This window comes from Dreissena polymorpha, chromosome 3, assembly GCF_020536995.1.
Source record: "Dreissena polymorpha isolate Duluth1 chromosome 3, UMN_Dpol_1.0, whole genome shotgun sequence".
NCBI lineage: Eukaryota > Metazoa > Mollusca > Bivalvia > Myida > Dreissenidae > Dreissena > Dreissena polymorpha.
In genome coordinates this window covers 110,710,742-110,728,513 of record NC_068357.1, presented here as the reverse complement: position 1 = coordinate 110,728,513, position 17,772 = coordinate 110,710,742, and the positions used below count along the sequence as shown (strand labels likewise).

Here is a 17,772-nt window from a genome sequence, read left to right as displayed (position 1 = left end):
TATTAACATTAAATACGCTCTTCCACAAATTCAGGGCAGCTAAAAGAAAATAATTATGTTCCTTTATAGATTTTTCGATTGCATTTGATTCTATTCGGAGAACAGGTATGTGGCATAATATACATAAACTTCGAATACAAGCTAAAATATTCACCGTTATCAACGAAATATATTATAATGTTAATTTCTGTGTTTCTCTCAATGTTTGTTAGTACTTTAGTAGTGAGACATTGTGGAAATCTATCTCATTTACTTTCATTTACTTTTCTGTGTATACATGAATGATCTTGATGCTTTCTTACAACAAACGAGTAATGGGATAAGTATAGAAGTTAAATTTAAATAACGCAATTCACTTGCTAAAGTTTATTGCCTTGCTTTATGCAGATGATTCCATAATCCTCGGTGAAAATGAAGAGGATTTTAAAAAATGAACTTTATTGCTTCTGACTGCAATACTTGAAAATAAAATATTAATTATTCCACAACTAAAGTTATGGTTTTGGGACAACTAAAATCTAAAAATATAGATTCTACATAAAAAACAATTGCTCTAAACAGCCGAAGAATAAAAAATATAGGTGTTGTTTTCTCCCCAATCTTGGTGTTTTTCAGTAGTAGAAAATATATTGTAGAACAAGCCAACAAGTCATTGTTCTAATTATTTACAAAATGAGATAACCTGAATTTATCACATGACCTTCATATCAAATTATTTGACCAAACTGTTGTCCCTACTTTGACTTATGGAAACTTACTTAAAGGGGCCTTTTCACGGATTTTGGCATGTTTTACAGTTTGCCATTAAATGCTTTATATTGATAAATGTAAACATTGGATCTAAAAAGCTTCAGTAAAAAACAAGAATACAATTAAAGAAATAAAGTAACTCTCAACTTGGCTCGAACCACTGACCCCTGGAGTAAAAGTCTATCACTTAGACCACTCGGCCATCCGAGCTCATACAATCAGTTATGTATTTTATACTTTATATAACTAATCCTCGGAGAATCACAAAATATAACGACAACAACAGACCTCTCCAAATTATCCAATCGTTTCGCGCTGCAACGCTTAATAATTCCAGGTTTTTAAATCGTCAAAGGTGCATATAATGGATATTTAAGAGCACGGTAAATCTTCAGTATTACTGTTTCCTCACAAATATCATAACTACAACAAAAATTTGTGAATCTGAAACTATTGTTTATAATTTTGTCAATTTACCAAAACGTGAAAAGGCCCCTTTAAGTTAAAAAGTATATGCCAAGATATTGCTATATGCATAATTTGGAAGATACCCGCTCGATATAATTATAAAACAATAATGATAAAGTTTTGGAACAAGATAATAACAAGTGAACACACACAATTGTCATTTTTATTGTATAACTTTATGATCATTACGAATATAGACAATATAAGGACTAACTGTATTGTCAGCGTCTTACACTCCACTGGTCTTTCATTTTTATGGTTACAGCAAGGTAAAATTTCGACGAATAAAATACATATACATGTTAAGACAACATTAACTGATCAGTTTATCCAGTGTTGGAATACACAGGTGAAATGTTCATCTAAAGATAATATGTACGGATTATTTAAAATAATACCAATTCTGAATATTATTTAACAGCCTTACCAGAAACACTACGATAAAAAATGAAACATTTCCGTTCCGGAAACCATCTATTCCCAGTTGAAACTTGCCGCTTTTCTCAAAACTTAACATGCCATGAAAATCGAGAATGTTACCCCTGTAATACAAGCGATATTTGGTTCGAACTACATTACCTTTTATTATGTCCGCACTTCAGAAAAACGAGAACAAAATTAATCACTTTTAAATATACACTCCGCCTAAACGTCATTATATTTCTGGCTTTTATGTGAACTAACAATACTGTCACTCTTAACAAAATAGCTTTATTTATGAAACACTTAATCAGTGCCTTTTGGCGCTCATACACTAAATTGTTGCATACATTGAGGGACATTATTTCTAGTCCATATAAACATACTCTCAGAGCCTTTGATAATTTTTACTTTGGCGGCTCTGGGAGTACATTTGCTCCTCTTCATAAACACAATCGCAGTTTTGCGCACAATATCATGCGCATCACTAAATAGACGTCATTCGTTACCAATTAAGGAAAGCGATGGATAAACTTCAAAAATACATTGAATGTACCTGAATGGCAGCCTACGGACGCCATCCTTTGCATGCAACCTAAAAAGACGACGATTTTTCAACACTCTATTTATGCTGACATTTTCATTTTGAATTTTGGAACAGCGTTAATATTTGACACCTGTTCAACATCGTTATCGACTTAGGTTACATCGAACATCACGATGTGCAGACGATTGGTGTACTGCAACCTAACCGATAGCGACACTTTTTGTCGGCAATATAACAACAGTTTCCCAATAAGGTGGATAGAGCGAACGAAAAAATAGCAAAGTAAATAAAAAGCAATTATGTCAGGCCTTGATGGTATTGTTTGCATGAGTTTGTGCTTTAGACAGGTAAAGTTGATAAGTTTTGGCAGTATCAGTGTTCCTAAGCATTTTCAGTTGTGGTCACATTTTGCACCTATGGAAAATAGACGGCGCATTGCAAGTTGCAACTCTCAGTTGCCCTTTGGGTTATACACCTGAGAGTTGAATTATTGCAACTACGTTATTTCCTTTGAGAAGTATACCTTTAATACAAAAGGATAAATGACCCACATTTAAAATAAAACTTACCTCACGATGACGCATTAAATAATCCAATTGCAATTGTTAAAAGCTCCACTCGATTACGTTTGAAAACAGTCCAACTGTAACCATCAATGAAATACACTGCCTCATCATGTTTATATTACACGCCCGTCAATGTAATATCTATTATCGATTATAATGGCCATCTCGACAGCATAGAGGCAACATAAGGGGTTGCACCCACAAAAGTTTTTAAATAGTATGAACTGAAATTCGTATAACCGAATTATTTTATCGCGTAAAAAAAGTTCCCTCTGATTACCCTCCCAAACTTTACTGTCGATGGGAGAGTATTATATTCATACCAGGGGGACTTCCTTAGTTTAATATTATTTAAATTTGAAAATGATTAATGTTCTCGCTTAATCGTTATATTTGCTCTGCCTTGCTCATCACTATAATCATCATCATAATCATAATCTTATCATCATTATATTCATCATCATCATCATTATCATGATGATGATGATGATAAGATTATGATAATGATGATGATGATGATAAGATGATGATAAGATTATGTTAATGATGATGATGATGATGATAATGATGATGATGATGATAAGATTTCTTATCATCATCATTATCATAATCTTATCATCATCAGATTATGATGATGATGATGATGATGATGATGATGATGATGATGATGATGATGATGATGATGATGATGATGATGATGATAAGATTTCTTATCATCATCATCATAATCTTATCATCATCATCATCATCATCATCATCATCGCCGTCGTCGTCGTCGTCTTCGTCGTCATCATCATCATCATCATTATCATTATAATTGTTGCGTCATCGGCGACATCTCGATCATCACCATCTTAACTTTTATCATCAATATTAGTATTAGCATTTTTTCTTTTAAAATTGTTATTATTGTGGTTGTTTTGTTGTTTTTACTTTTATGAGAAGTTTTATTATACTGAATGTTTTTGTTAATCATTAATTCTACATTTATCATTGGAGCATATTCACAAGAGTACTAAACTAGTATTTGTTGCGTCTTGCAATATTTTATTACATGCTCAATGTCAGTAGTTAAGAAATGCAGTTATGCGTTATGCATGTCTATCCGACGACTTCTGGCCTTTTTAGTCCTCTAAAACAAATCAACTGCATGTAGACTAATTTAATTACTTCAAAAAGATAGAATGGTGTTTATTGTAATTAATCCACATAATAAGTACATTTAAAACGCTGACAACAATTTCTGGGTTTGCATATTTTATATATTTACTGTACAGTGAAATACTATATTCAACATTATCTGAAAGGCTTATACATAATTTACTCAAGTAAATACACACATTAATACACGTATGAGGCTGAAAATTAAAACACACTTACGGTTTCTCGCATATGACGTACGCGTTTTCGTTACAAAAATGATCATGCCAAGTATAGTCATTTGGACCCCAAAGCACGGCACAATTCTCATTAACTCTTGCGTTGGGCTGCCCCGGAGACCAATTATGATAGCCTTCATTTACTAGGCTGTTGTCTGTGTACCATCGCCAAATGCCTTCTATTTCTTCGTCAGTTGCCCCCAGGTAGAAAAAATTGTTTCTGTCTGAAGCAATGAAATATACAACGGACTTTAGACTACACGTGTTTAATTTGCAACTTAATTTTACTTAGTGTAATGTATTTATATTTTATTGTGTTTATATGTATTATATAACTGTATAATGAAGCAATAACATACAACTACATATATACTTAAAATGTGTATCGCTTCCCCATAATCTCCCCGTACCATTTTTAAAAAGACGCCTGCACATGTCCTGCAAGAAAAGAAACTCGCCCTCTGATTGGATGGTCGTGATGTAAGCGCCCCCATGCGCCTGGCAGTAATTCTGTAAAGACAGTTACTCTTTACTAACGATAATTATTTGAAGAATTTCAATTTATGCTTCTGTACCTAGCGGATGCATACTTAATAATCCTTTGTTGTTCTGTGATAATAAAAAGAAATAAAGTTTTATATTAGCCGTTAGATAAAAGCACCCTTGTCAACAAAAAAGTGATTGCCGTTACATTTTAAACGATAGCAATACTATTTTGAACATGAATCAAGCGAAATTAATTAAACATTAAATAAATAATACACGCGTAGTCAGGTATTGTTAAAGCATATTCCCACACAGGGCCGAAACAAAAACAAACTAAAGAATTGGACTAACGACCTTCGGGTCATACAACGCAAAAATAGTAAATAGCGCTTCACTAAATGCGATGTCGTTATATATCAAAATCCTTAACCTTTTCCTTAAGAACATAGTGCAGAAGATCCTAAAAAACCACCACACTTCGATCTCCAGCGGAGGCAGACCCATCTCCAACTTTAGACTCGCTGACGACATGAACCTCATGGGTGGCAGCAGAAGTTGACTCCATGACCTTACAAGGAGAATTTGGGATGGCGGTCAGCACGAAGAATTCGAAGATCTTGGTAAATAGCACAAACAAGACCCAGTGCAGACGTCCCCATAAATGACGTGGAGCTGAAAGATGTGACCAGCTTCAAGTACTTGGGAGCAACCCTGCCTAAGGATGGCACCAGTACCGCTGAAGTCCGAATACAAATTTCGATGACGACTGCAGCGATGGCCGTACTGAGCAGGTTTTGGACAAGCATATCCATGAGCTTTCCCACCAACCATGGGTTCTGCATGTCCCTCTTTGTCTTATTGTAACTGTATTGGAACTGGACACTTCACGCGGATGAAAAACGCATGATACAGGCCTTTGAACACAAGTATATACGACGACTGCCCCGCATCTCGTACATAGAGCATAAGACCAACGAATACGTCCGCAACGTGACAGCAGCACTTCTTGGCGCACAAGAGCCCTTTCTTGCGACCTTCAAACTACGAAAGTTATACTGGTAATGACACGTCACCATGCACGACTCTCTGTGCAAGACTATGCTCCAGGGCACCTTAGAGGGAGATTGCCGTCTAGGCCGTGAAAAGGAAAAGCTATATTTACAATGTGAAAGAGTGGAAGTTCCTCCCCATGGATGAGCTACTCACAGCAGTACCCAACAAACCTGACTGGCGTCGCCCCTGATTTCCCCCAACGGCTAGACCGGTCAAGGTGATGATTAACATATATGAAGCCTTTGCATTTAAATGTTAACCAGACAAGGGCAAACCACACAATATCAATTAGTATTTTGTAAAGACATTAAATTACCGTTCCTTCTGCCCAGTGCATTTGCGTTTTGTCATCAGAGAAGTAGCAAGAAGAACCGTATGCCGTCCAGCCATCATCACATAGGGCGCTCGCTCCTTTATAACATAAAAGATACGAGATTAATAAGTATAGATGAAAAAAAAACATTCAACGACATATCATCCTTTAAATAGATTTATAAAAATGTGTTAATATTGCAATTTGGTTTTACGAACTCATATGGATACCTTTTCAAAACGGCAAGTTTAAATGTTGTTTTTTTCCCATTTCATTTATAATCACCAGTTTTTTTTTAATTAAATGTACATCTTTCGAAACGTTATCAAAGTAAAACTCTCATAGAAATATGTACGAGTATAACCGACAAAGAACACAAATAGCCTTGTGATTGTCGCATCTATATTTCATGAAGATTTATTTAACAAACGCTAACCATTGAAAAAAGGCATAATCTGATATCACTGGGGGCTGACGAGGTCAAAGCGTAGTCCGTTTCGCTACGACGTCGAGTATATGTTTTACTACGAAAACATTGTTTAAATACACATGACATCGAGAACGGATAGTCGAAAATTGTGTTTAAAACATGTAAGATTATGATTTTGTAATAACAAAACTCTGAATTTAAGCACAATGTCATTTCATAGGTCTGTTACATCAAATTATAATCCAAGATGTGTCTGGTTTATGCGGTTAAACATGAAATAGACCGCTGATTTATCAAACCGAAGTCAAGTTTCACTTAAAAAAAATGCAATTAAGGTTTACAACTGTGTTTAATTGACACAATTTTACAATTTCCATATTGATCTATGTATTGTTAAGCCACTGCTGTGTTTAGAAATGTGTAGGGTGACCCAGTTATCAGAAATAAAGGCTACATATTATTATAAGGCATGATCATGTCTCTGACAGCATACGTATATGCCTCGCTACGACAATGCATGCGTACCTCACAGAAGACGTATTGGTTATCTCTCAAAGGCAAAATAAAGAAGAAGAAAAATTAATACAGAGTCATGGAGTGGTTGGATGTTTCCTTTGAGACAGAGGTAGTAACAACGGCACAACATGATCCGAAGCGCACAGTCGACATGGTAATGCACATTATTATGATATAATTACATTCACGACTAGGCCAAAGGAAACGATTAAAATCGAAAATCCATATATAAGATGACAGTTGAGAGTCGAGAACCTAATGTCGTCGGTCTCAATAAAAATGACGCATCTTCACCTTTTGACAATCCCTTATACGTTCATTTTGATAGAGACCGACGATAGGTTTTCAGCATACGGTACTCTTTATCAAATGACATTCGATTCTCGTTATTCCCAACTCGCTTATCTCGAAACTCTGCTTATGTCAAAGTAAATCCCATGTTCCAACTTCGATCATTATTTATCTCATACGGATTTTGATTTTTACATTGTATATATCAAAGCGATTTTCTTGAAAATCGGTTATCGTCAACTAATTTTGAGGTGAATTTCATGTTCGTATACATGATTGTACCTGTAAAATCCACACCTGTAACAGCCGTAAGGTGTGGAAAGTAGGACCCCAATGGCACAAATCCGCAATTGCATAATCAATATATTGTTGTAAAGTTGTGGCAGTGGGTTTCTGTCACAGGTTATTGTTAACTGCGTACATGACGGCCGGTAAATTTACTTCGTGTTACAATGCGGTTAAGGCCCAGTCTCACTATGATGCCGGCGGAGCCCCAGTGCGTGATCAGGCATCTACCGGGATGAACCGGGGCCCTACCGGGATGAACCGGTGCTCCACCGGGATAAACCGTGGACGACCGGGGACAACCGGTGCTCCACCGGGAAAGTATTAAAATGTTTAATACCTCCGGGATGAACCGGGAGTCACCGGGTAGGACCGGCAACGACCTGCGTGGCACCTGGAACAACCTGGACTGTACCGGGAACAACCGGGACGGCACCTTAGCTCCACCGGGGCCTAAAACCATCCCGGCAGAGCTACGGCAACGCCCCGGTGAATGCCGGAAGAGTCCCTTTATAGCTACGTTACATAAGTAAACCGGTGCTCTGACGGTACCGTCCCGGTTGTTCCCGATGCAGTCCCGGTTGTTTCCAGTGCCAAGCCGGTTATTGCCGGTCCTTCCCGGTAACTCCTGGTTCATCCCGGAGGTATTAAACATTTGAATACTTTCCCGGTGGAGCCCCGGTTGTCCCCGGTTAAACCGGGGCGTTGCCGCAGCTCTGCCGGGGTCTGATGCCGGTATAACCCCGGTGAGTGCCGGCGTAGTGACGGTATACCGGGGCTCTGTCGGGACTCTGCAGGCTTTCACCGGGTTCAACCTTTTCGTTTGGATGTTCATGCGCACAGTGAAGCACGGCATCTTTTGCACTGGGAAATGGCAGTCTGCAGTAACTGAAAACTGCATGTGATATGTCCAGAAATGGATACAGAAACTTCGTTGAGCAACCTATACATTATATTTGTACTTCGTTGCGCAACCAATACATACTCTGTGCGAAACCTTTACATAAAACGACTTGTAATTTCCTTCGAAACAAAGAATTTGCATAATTAAAATATATGTTCGTAACCTGTTTTGTACTTTAAAATGTGTAATGTACACTGAATCGAAGTAAAATGTAGTTTTATTTAATTTAAGTTACCGTAATTGGCTATTTTAACAGAATAACCACCTTATGCATTGCTTCAAATCAAAATATTTCGATTTTAGCTCAAAATAAACTTAAAGGTTGCAACTACGCGCATTTGTTATTAGTTTGTTATTGAAAATAAGTACCTACCATTACTGGATGTTCCGTTCTCTAATCCATAAACACCAGAAAATATGAAACTCGCCTGATTAAGTAGTGTATTTACACCATGTTTTCGTAGTAAAACATATACCCGACGTCGTAGCGAAACGGACTACGCTTTGACCTCGTCAGCCCCCAGTGGATATGAGACATTATAAAAGAATATGCGTACACCAACTTGAATATAAAAGTTGTATTACCCGTCTGCGCTATAAAAGCGGCTGTCATGACAGCAATAATGATCGGTAATAGAGCCATAATCATGTTGATTTTGGAGCACTTCTTATTTTGCAATTGCTCCAACGTCCACGTATTTATACAAATGCCTTATCAGCGCGATAGCCAACGTTCCCCAGTTTATACATGTCTACTGACGTAATTGTATTTCGACCATAGGTTTGCATTTACATGATGAAATTTCGTGTTCTTAGTGCAAACTTTTATTATGATAAACATTCATTGGACTAAGTCACGTTGTAAAAGCATATCGGTCGCCTTTTTGTCAAAATGCTGCCTATCTGTTCATTATTCGCTGCCTCTCTGTCATAAACAAGAAAAATGGATGCTCGGAATTCACAAAACAGGTAAGAAAATCTAAAATTAAAACCCGTAAGCACATTTGTGCATAAAAAGAGGTGGTCCATGAGTTAAAGCATATATCCAGCTACAGGTTCACAGTACTCCGCAGGTCCAAACACTTATAACAAACTCTATCGAAGATGGAATGATGACGAGGGTGGTGGAACAATCGTGCATACATGCCACTTTGATGACTCTTTAACATAGCTTTTCCGTAATATGTCAAGTATCTAGTGTCATTGATATCATCTTTATGATCAAATATTTACGTTCGATGTACTCTATATAGTAATTTTCATCAATTTTACTTAAAAAACGCTTAGACAGACAGACAGACAGACAGACAGACAGACGGAGTGACGGACAGTTCAAAAACTATATGCCACCCTTCGGGGGCATACAAATTTAAATACTGTTTACTCAATGCCCTTAATAATCTTAAAGCACCTCCAAGTATAAATTTACTATCAGTATGTTTGTTGATAAATGGAATGTTGTATTAGACAGCATAACGTTCAACATGCGTACACGAAAAATGATGATTTAGACGTTGGAAACTTTACACCAGTCAGTAAATTGTTTGAGGTTTCACAAATGTTATGAAAATCACTACATTCATATTAGGGACTGTTATTGAATTTTAACCGAAGGAAAAAACGGATTATTAGATTGGTGAATGTCGGCGGACGGGCCCTCGGGCGGGTGGTCGGGCGGAAAAATTCTAATTGAGCTTGTCCGGGCCATAACTAAGTCGTTCGTTGTTAGATTTTAAAATCATTTGGCACATTTGTTCCCCATCATTGGACGGTGTGTCATGCGAAAAAAATACGTCGATTTCTGCAACGTCAGGTCACACTTTGAGTTAAAAGGTCAAAAATGGCCATAAATGATCTCGTCCGGGCCATAAATATGTCATTCATTGTGAGATTTAAAAATTACTCGGTACATTTGTTCACAATCATTGGACGGTGTGTCATGCGAATGAATAACGTCGATATCTCCAAGGTCAAGGTCACACTTTGAGTTCAAAGGTCAAAAATGGCCATAAATGATCTTGTCCGGGCCATACCTATGCCATTCATTGAGAGATTTTAAAATGACTCGGTACATTTGTTCACAATTATTGGACGGTGTGTCATGCGAAACAATTACGTCGATATCTCCAAGGTCAAGGTCACTTGGAGTTCAAAAATCAAAAATGGCCATAAATGAGCTTGTCCGAGCCATAACAATGTCACTCATTGTTAACCAGGTTTTCCGATGGCAAAATTATTCGAATATTGGAATATTCGATTGAATGGTCAGTTTTTGGAAGAAAACTTCGGAACAATTATTTGTGATAAGGGATCATAATTTAAATCTGAAAATACTACCAGCCCCTTCGGAGGTATAGAAATACTTTACACGGTCTGTAGATAAGAAGACCGCAACGTGTTATGTGTGTAAAGTAAGTTTTACATATGCGCGGTATACTACAAATCTATGGAATCATGTCACTGGTTCACTAGAAAGTGCTAGTTATAAAGTCTTCAACAAGAACTATGTGACATTGAGCCAGGACGACACTGAAGCATAAATCGCATTAAAAAGGCGCTGTCACACCGAAAGGCTTTGTGATGTACTTTGCATGACTTGTTGCTATGTTTCATTTTATAAACGTACATGATATCGTTATTTTAAAATTTCAAATAAAAATAAAATTCTATGACATGATGTTTTTCCTTATATTTGTTCTTGAATATTTGTTGTACTTTGCATGCCTTATTGATATGTTTCTTTTTATAAACGTACATGCTATCGTTACTTTAAAATTTCAAATAAAAATAAAATTCTATGACATGATGTTTTTCCTTCTCCCGATTTATGCTTAATATTGATCCTATGATTGTTACTTAAATTGAATATAAATGTATACTTATATAACTAAAGTTACGATCATAAAACATGGAAAACAATTATGCAGCAATGCGAAAATATTGCGAATAATGTTCACAAGACGAAAAAGCCTTCTGAATGACATTTGATATTGAATTCTGGATTTGAACATTTACTGATGTGCTTAAAAGGCATTCTCGACACATAGGCTGGTAAGGGGGAATATAAATCCAAAGTGATATTTAAATCTTTATATAATTTTAATAATTAAATAATTCCACTAAATCATCAAATTGTCCATGAGCGAAAACAAAAATGCATAACCTTTCAGTTTAAATTATAACTTTCATCGTTCACATAGAGAAAGGATTAAAGCGACACAGCGTGTGGGCATGAATAATAATAGTCAAAAGATATGAAATATAGAAATATAATAAAAATGTATGAATTTTTGCCTTGAATTTCGACCTTGAATCAAGGCAATTGCGTGGAACACATAATTGGTCATGCCATCGTTGGTAATAATATGAAAACATGTTCATGTTGATTCACTCAGGAGCCAATAATTGTATGTATTCAAACTGTATGATTAAAAAGAAATCCTCATTTTACTTAAATCTCGTGTGTGCATTTTTTTCATATTTTATATGGGAAAAGCATAAATGTCACTTCGGAGAAATAAACGTGTCATTGTGTTGATAAAACCCAGTCACAACGGGTCGGCGTTCTCACAGCGTAAACATATGGATCACACTTGTTATGGCATCGTGCAATCGCCTGGAACGCCGTGTAATGGCGGTCGGTCAAATCATGTTACAAATAAAGACCGCGGGTTTGGTGTTTGCACGGCGTGCTCAAACGAGCGGTGTGGAATCGAAAGTATCAACGCTGTGAAATCTTCTAGAGCGATCTCCGGGTATGTGCGTACAACTACGATAGTTTCGAAAAAAAAAATCAAACCAATAAACGTAATCCACAAGTTAAAAGTGTGAATCTTGTGTTTAGGTCTAGAATCATTTTTACATCGTTATTTCCCACCAAAGTTTATAATGTTGCTAATAAATACTTTACAGGACATTCAAAAAAATGTTTTTTTTTCTGAAATAAGTTTATTATGAATTATCCATCAAATGTTAACATATTAAATATACTTTTTCTTAATATATGGAATCTATGTGATTATCAATATCAATGCTAATGTTAGCAATATGAACTAAACGCTATGAAATATTCGGAAACGATTACCAGTTTTATTCTTCACATGCCTATTACTGACGCTCAGTGCAGCGCTGCCGTATGTCATTGTCTTATGACCGTAAGTGTAAATACATTTAAATAAAAATAGTAATTATTAACCCAATAAATGATTATGAATGGCTTAATCAAGTAAAAAGTCACATGTGAATTCAAACCGACATAAAACAAGTCAAGCCATAGAAATGATTTAGAATAGGTTCGTCTGTGACCTCTGCATAAAGCACGTATGTTAATGTTGTGTACCACTTGTCGCAAATTTATTTTAAGATATATCATAATATTGTTGATAAAATAATATTTTGAATACCTTTTTATCGATTTAAAATGGTTCCGTTTAACCTTTTGACACCCCAGGGTTAAACCAAAAGAAATTTATCAGAAAAACGAAACTATAAAGTCAAATAGTGTTTTATATAACGTAAGAATATCCGTCATTATAATTTCTTATATATGTTTCTTTTAATTAAAGCCCGACAAAAACAGTACAGAATGCACGTTTAATGTCGTTAATATAAGATACACTATCCCTACGATATTTTTGTTCTGTGCCAGCTTGTAGCACTACAACAAAACAGGCCAATCATGCCATGACATTTAAAAATAATAATATATAATATAATACAATAATATATACAGTTATATATAGGGGTTATCATTGGTCTCCGATTGTACAAGATCTATGAACTTTCTCAATACAGATAGGAGAATCCTAGAATTATTTGCAGTGTCTTCCTTTTGTTTATCGTATGCTTAATGTCAGTAGCGGACTATTGTAGTTTTCCCTTATTCTTGTCTATCCGACCATTTCAGGCCTCTGAAACGATTCAACTGCATGTGTATATATCTTCATTACCACATGGAATAGAAATTTCACTATATTAAATAATCTATTTTATTAGTGAATTCAAAACGTTGACAACAATTGCTTGGTGGGTAGTTTTGATTAAGTTTATGTATAATAATACAATACAATAATATATTCTACAATATCATTAACGAAGTCATTAATCACGTGCGTTAAACGTACACATCCATACAGCTAAAGCACAAAACATACTTACGGTTTCTCGCATATGACATGCCCGTTTTCGTTACAGTAATGATCATGCCAAGTATAGTCACTTGGACCCCAAAGCACGGCGCAATTCTGTTTACCAGGCTCGGGCTGTCCCTTGTACCAGTTATGATAGCCTGCGTTAACCAGGCTGTTGTCCGAGTACCATCGCCAAATGCCTTCTACTTCTGAGTCAGTTGCGCCCAGGAAGAAAAAGTTGCTTTTATCTAAAAGCAATGCATTTTAAGTATTCATTTTTCTCATTAAATCTCACTTGAAGCAATTAATTGACCTTGCATATGTAAATTTCGCTAAATTTAAACCTATTTACAGTTTTCCTTTTCCTCCACATTGAATACCGCCAGTCGCACTTTGATTACCGACACTGTCGTAAATAGGTAATCAACGCGACAAACGCTGTCAATCGACACTCAATAATGAGCAACGACAAACTACGTCCAGTTTGAAAGACTCTTTGTGGCTTTGGCAGGACATGTGTGATCGACAATCGTTGGTGTAGTGTCGATGTTAAATGTTGGGTTATGTTTCGTTATGAATATTTATCGTACGTCGCCTTTGACATGTGCGAAATCTTCGCAACAATGAAACAATGCCACGTTCAAATCTTTATGAAGAGGTCGTGTGTCGTTTACGAAAGTCGAGTTTCATCACGATGATTGTTGTGTGTCGATCTCAAAGCGCGACAGGCGATATTGAGTGCGGCACTATCCGGATTTCGTACCATTTGGACCATAATTCCGGTATTGAAATTTATTAGTGTATCTCCCCCCATAACAGATCAAGAAAAATATATATCAACCATTTTTTTTACTTTAAACTACAAAGAATGTATATTTTGTTTAAATATAGTGTTACGGTTATATCATATTCAAAATAACTTCCAATTAACCAGTTCTACGATCAATCTTCATTTAGATTTTTTAATGAATAGGTTATTTTTAGCAGCCAAAATATATGTAAACACTGAAGTACTTGGATCCAAGCCCTTTCGTTATTCTTAAATCTAAAAATGGCTGGGTTAACAAGGGCCAAAAACCGTGTTTAAAAAGGCGCCTGCACATGTCCTGCAAGAAGAGTAACTCGCCCTCTGATTGGATGGTGGTGATGTAAGCTCCCTCGTGCACCGAGCAGTATTGCTAGTATAAAGAAACAAAACATATGTTGATGTTTACAGAACGCCATCAAAAAGATAATTATGTTTTGCAGTCTTAATATAATTGTGCATTTGTTGATAAGGTCTAACATAAAATAAACAGAGTTCGACTTTTGTCACATCCTGGTGACCTATGATGACTCAATGAGGTCTTAACAAGGCCATGCGTACTATTAAAGAACCTGATCAATAAATTTATATGTGATTATAAATTAAGCTTAGCACTTCAAAGGGATCTGGGTGGTTTGTTTGCAGTTACAATTCTATGTTAACCGATCCGAAGTTATTTGAAGAAACATGCTATGTGCATATATACGATATGTGACATTAACAAGTATGCTTGATTAATTTGCTCTCTGCTGTGTTACTGGTTTGTAGTTTATGACCGAAGCATATATTGTACCGTTCCTTCTATCCAGTGCAGTTTTGTTTCGTCTTCAAAGAAGTAGCAAGAGGGGCCGTATGCAGTCCAGCCGTCATCACATGTCGCCGTTGATTCTAAATACAAAGAAGGAACAGTGAGGCATCAAAATCAGGCAAAACCGCCACCTAAACGAGTGTGACGATAGCATTATCCAAACTATATATATACATTTTTGTAAGTCGTAAGTGCTTTCGGCTTATTTCGTACTAGCGATCTCTTTGACATATATGCCCAAGTTATTTGTATTTTTAAATATAATTTTCAATGCAAGGGTTTCATCGTCATTGTAAATCTAATGTCATGATATCATGATGTGGTTTTTATCAATTGTTCAAGGATTAGGGTTAAAATGTTGTAAACATGTCACAAAATACTGAATTATCTATTTAAAATTAAAAAAAACAACACCCATAACAATAATCTGACTGTTTTCCATTGTTCATGTGTTTAAATATCCTTCCTGTCATACATGCATCCAGTATGCGGTAATTTTACAAACAAGAAACATAAGAACAACCGCGAAAATATGTGTTGAGGTTGTACTGTTCTACATATTAATTAAGCATATAATATAAAGAAGAGAAACTCCAGCTGCTAGAGCAGTATTGCATTCTCATTATATATAATTAGTTGGTCCTTTATTTAAGGCAAGTGACCAATTGCCAAAACATTACAAAACAGCATAATACAAAACAACATAAACACATATAAGAATAAAGCGTCACCGCCTTTAAACGGTCAATGCGAAGCATTTGGGGTTTAAACCGGTTTTAGAGCGCTCAACCTCACACTTGGCCCAGCAATATAGCAATTATTTGAAACATATAAGTGTAAATAAAATTTAACCTCATAGCATTGCAAATAAAATTAAACAACAATAAAAGGGAATGTTACGTATATAAACGTTATCCTGTAAAATAACTAAATGTAAAACAATTTAAATGTGTATTACCTGATTGTGCTATAAAAGAGGCTATCACGGCTGTGAGCACGGCAAGTTTTATAGCTGTCGACATTATGTTGTAACGATTTCCTGTTTTTCCGTAGTCTAGATTTAAAGTTGAATGCTCCAGGTTAATTAATTCAGTATTTATTCTTATACTTTATAGAAATGCTTTTGACTGAAATACGTTTTAAAAGCATATCACACGATGACCGTTTTACCGCTTTGAATAATGAAACAATACATGTTCTTGTTTTTGGCATTAGATATGCGCAAGTGAGTGTGCATTTAAAATGCTTTCATTATCATTTTGAAGGATAATTAGTCCTGCGAGGTTATACTATGATTTCACAAAACAGGACAATATGTTTCATGTGTTAAGGCAAACCTTAAATGCTGTAACAAAATTCTTAACAATGAACATATTAAAATGCACATTCTAGACAAACAGGTTTTAAATAATGGTCATTCAACGTGGGTCTTAAATGTTAAGAAGATATTAAATAATTTTAGATTTCGATTATGTATTTTAAAATCCAAACATATTGCAACTTAAAAATATTATTAGCGAGTTCAAATGAAAAATTGTTGACAATTTTAAACAAGAGTGACATTGTAAAATAAAGAAATAACAAATCTGTACTAGACATGTATTTTTAAACCGTGGTTGTCGTCAAGAAGATCTTATTTCAGCATATTTGTCAAGAAATAATAGAAATTAAAATTAGAGAATGTAACCAAATAAAAGGAATACAATGAAGAACACGATGTATCACTATTTGCGGATGATACCGATTTATTAATAGACGGGTCCTTGAATACTACATTACATTGTTGCACTCATTTTCACACTATTCGGGCCTGAACGTGACTGTCGAAAAAACTTATGTCTGGATAGAATCCTTAAAATACAGAACAAGATCCATAAAGAAAAGTTGGCAACGAATTTTGGGATGCAGCCAATTAAAAGTATTAAGTTCAACTTTTGATGTCTTTCTAAAATGATTTGGCTATATTATTATGAGAAACCAGCTAGGTCATAAATATCATTGTACATTGGAACAGAAGAACTCTACCTCGCTTGCGTAGAATAACTGTTGTTAAGACCTTTAAACGTATATTGTTTATTCACCTGTTTGTCTCTTTACCACAACCCGGAGATGCTATTTGTAAGGATTTAAACGCTACACTATTCAAATTCGTTTGGTATTCACGGCACATTTATTTTAAGACATGGCATAATGTTGTTAACATTTCTATTTATCGATTAAACTCTTGTCACTCGATAGTCGTAACGAAGATATTTATCACAAAAGCGGAACACTTAAGATTAATTGTTATATTCGTAAGTATTTGGCATGTTCGTCGTTAAATAATTGTATAATGAATTCTAACTAGAAAAAAAACAGCACCCAACGCATTATTTACGTTGTTAATATCACTATCCCAAAAATATTGATATTGTGTGTGTGCTCGTCTTACTTCAACATAGCTAGACAATCACGCGATGGCTTGTTAAAATATGTATAAAAAAAACGTGTGTATTGTTACATATTGGAGTCATTTTGGTGGGCTCGGTTAACCACGAGCTCACGACGGGTATGCGGATATTTTGATAACAGATGGAACTTCGATTCCAGATAACAACAAAAGCCACGCGCGAACGTTGAGTT

At 35.6% G+C, this 17,772-nt stretch overlaps 2 protein-coding genes across 2 annotated transcripts; both read right to left on the bottom strand.

Moving 5' to 3' along the window:
• Nucleotides 1-3,775: 3,775 nt before the first annotated feature.
• On the bottom strand, nucleotides 3,776-9,159 carry LOC127871009 (perlucin-like protein). The gene is made up of 5 exons (XM_052413624.1): nucleotides 8,994-9,159; nucleotides 5,986-6,080; nucleotides 4,541-4,640; nucleotides 4,132-4,354; nucleotides 3,776-3,883 (listed from the first exon to the last, which is right to left on the bottom strand). Exons 1-5 carry the CDS (start codon nucleotides 9,055-9,057, stop codon nucleotides 3,853-3,855), a joined length of 513 nt encoding a protein of 170 aa, XP_052269584.1. The 5' UTR covers nucleotides 9,058-9,159; the 3' UTR covers nucleotides 3,776-3,852.
• A 5,358-nt stretch (nucleotides 9,160-14,517) lies between these two features.
• On the bottom strand, nucleotides 14,518-16,251 carry LOC127872499 (perlucin-like protein). The gene is made up of 3 exons (XM_052415826.1): nucleotides 16,109-16,251; nucleotides 15,136-15,230; nucleotides 14,518-14,715 (listed from the first exon to the last, which is right to left on the bottom strand). The coding sequence occupies exons 1-3, from the start codon at nucleotides 16,170-16,172 to the stop codon at nucleotides 14,518-14,520; spliced, it is 357 nt and encodes a 118-aa protein (XP_052271786.1). The 5' UTR covers nucleotides 16,173-16,251.
• Between the last annotated feature and the right edge of the window lie 1,521 nt (nucleotides 16,252-17,772).

Coding starts and splice junctions, on each gene's coding strand:
- LOC127871009 (XM_052413624.1), bottom strand. CDS start 9,057: ATGATTATGGCTCTATTACCGATCATTATTGCTGTCATGACAGCCGCT. Junction 6,081..8,993: donor CGCTTTTATAGCGCAGACGG/GTAATACAACTT, acceptor TATGTTATAAAG/GAGCGAGCGCCCTATGTGAT. Junction 4,355..4,540: donor CAGGCGTCTTTTTAAAAATG/GTACGGGGAGAT, acceptor TCATTGCTTCAG/ACAGAAACAATTTTTTCTAC.
- LOC127872499 (XM_052415826.1), bottom strand. CDS start 16,172: ATGTCGACAGCTATAAAACTTGCCGTGCTCACAGCCGTGATAGCCTCT. Junction 15,231..16,108: donor CTCTTTTATAGCACAATCAG/GTAATACACATT, acceptor CTTTGTATTTAG/AATCAACGGCGACATGTGAT. Junction 14,716..15,135: donor TGCACTGGATAGAAGGAACG/GTACAATATATG, acceptor TCTTTATACTAG/CAATACTGCTCGGTGCACGA.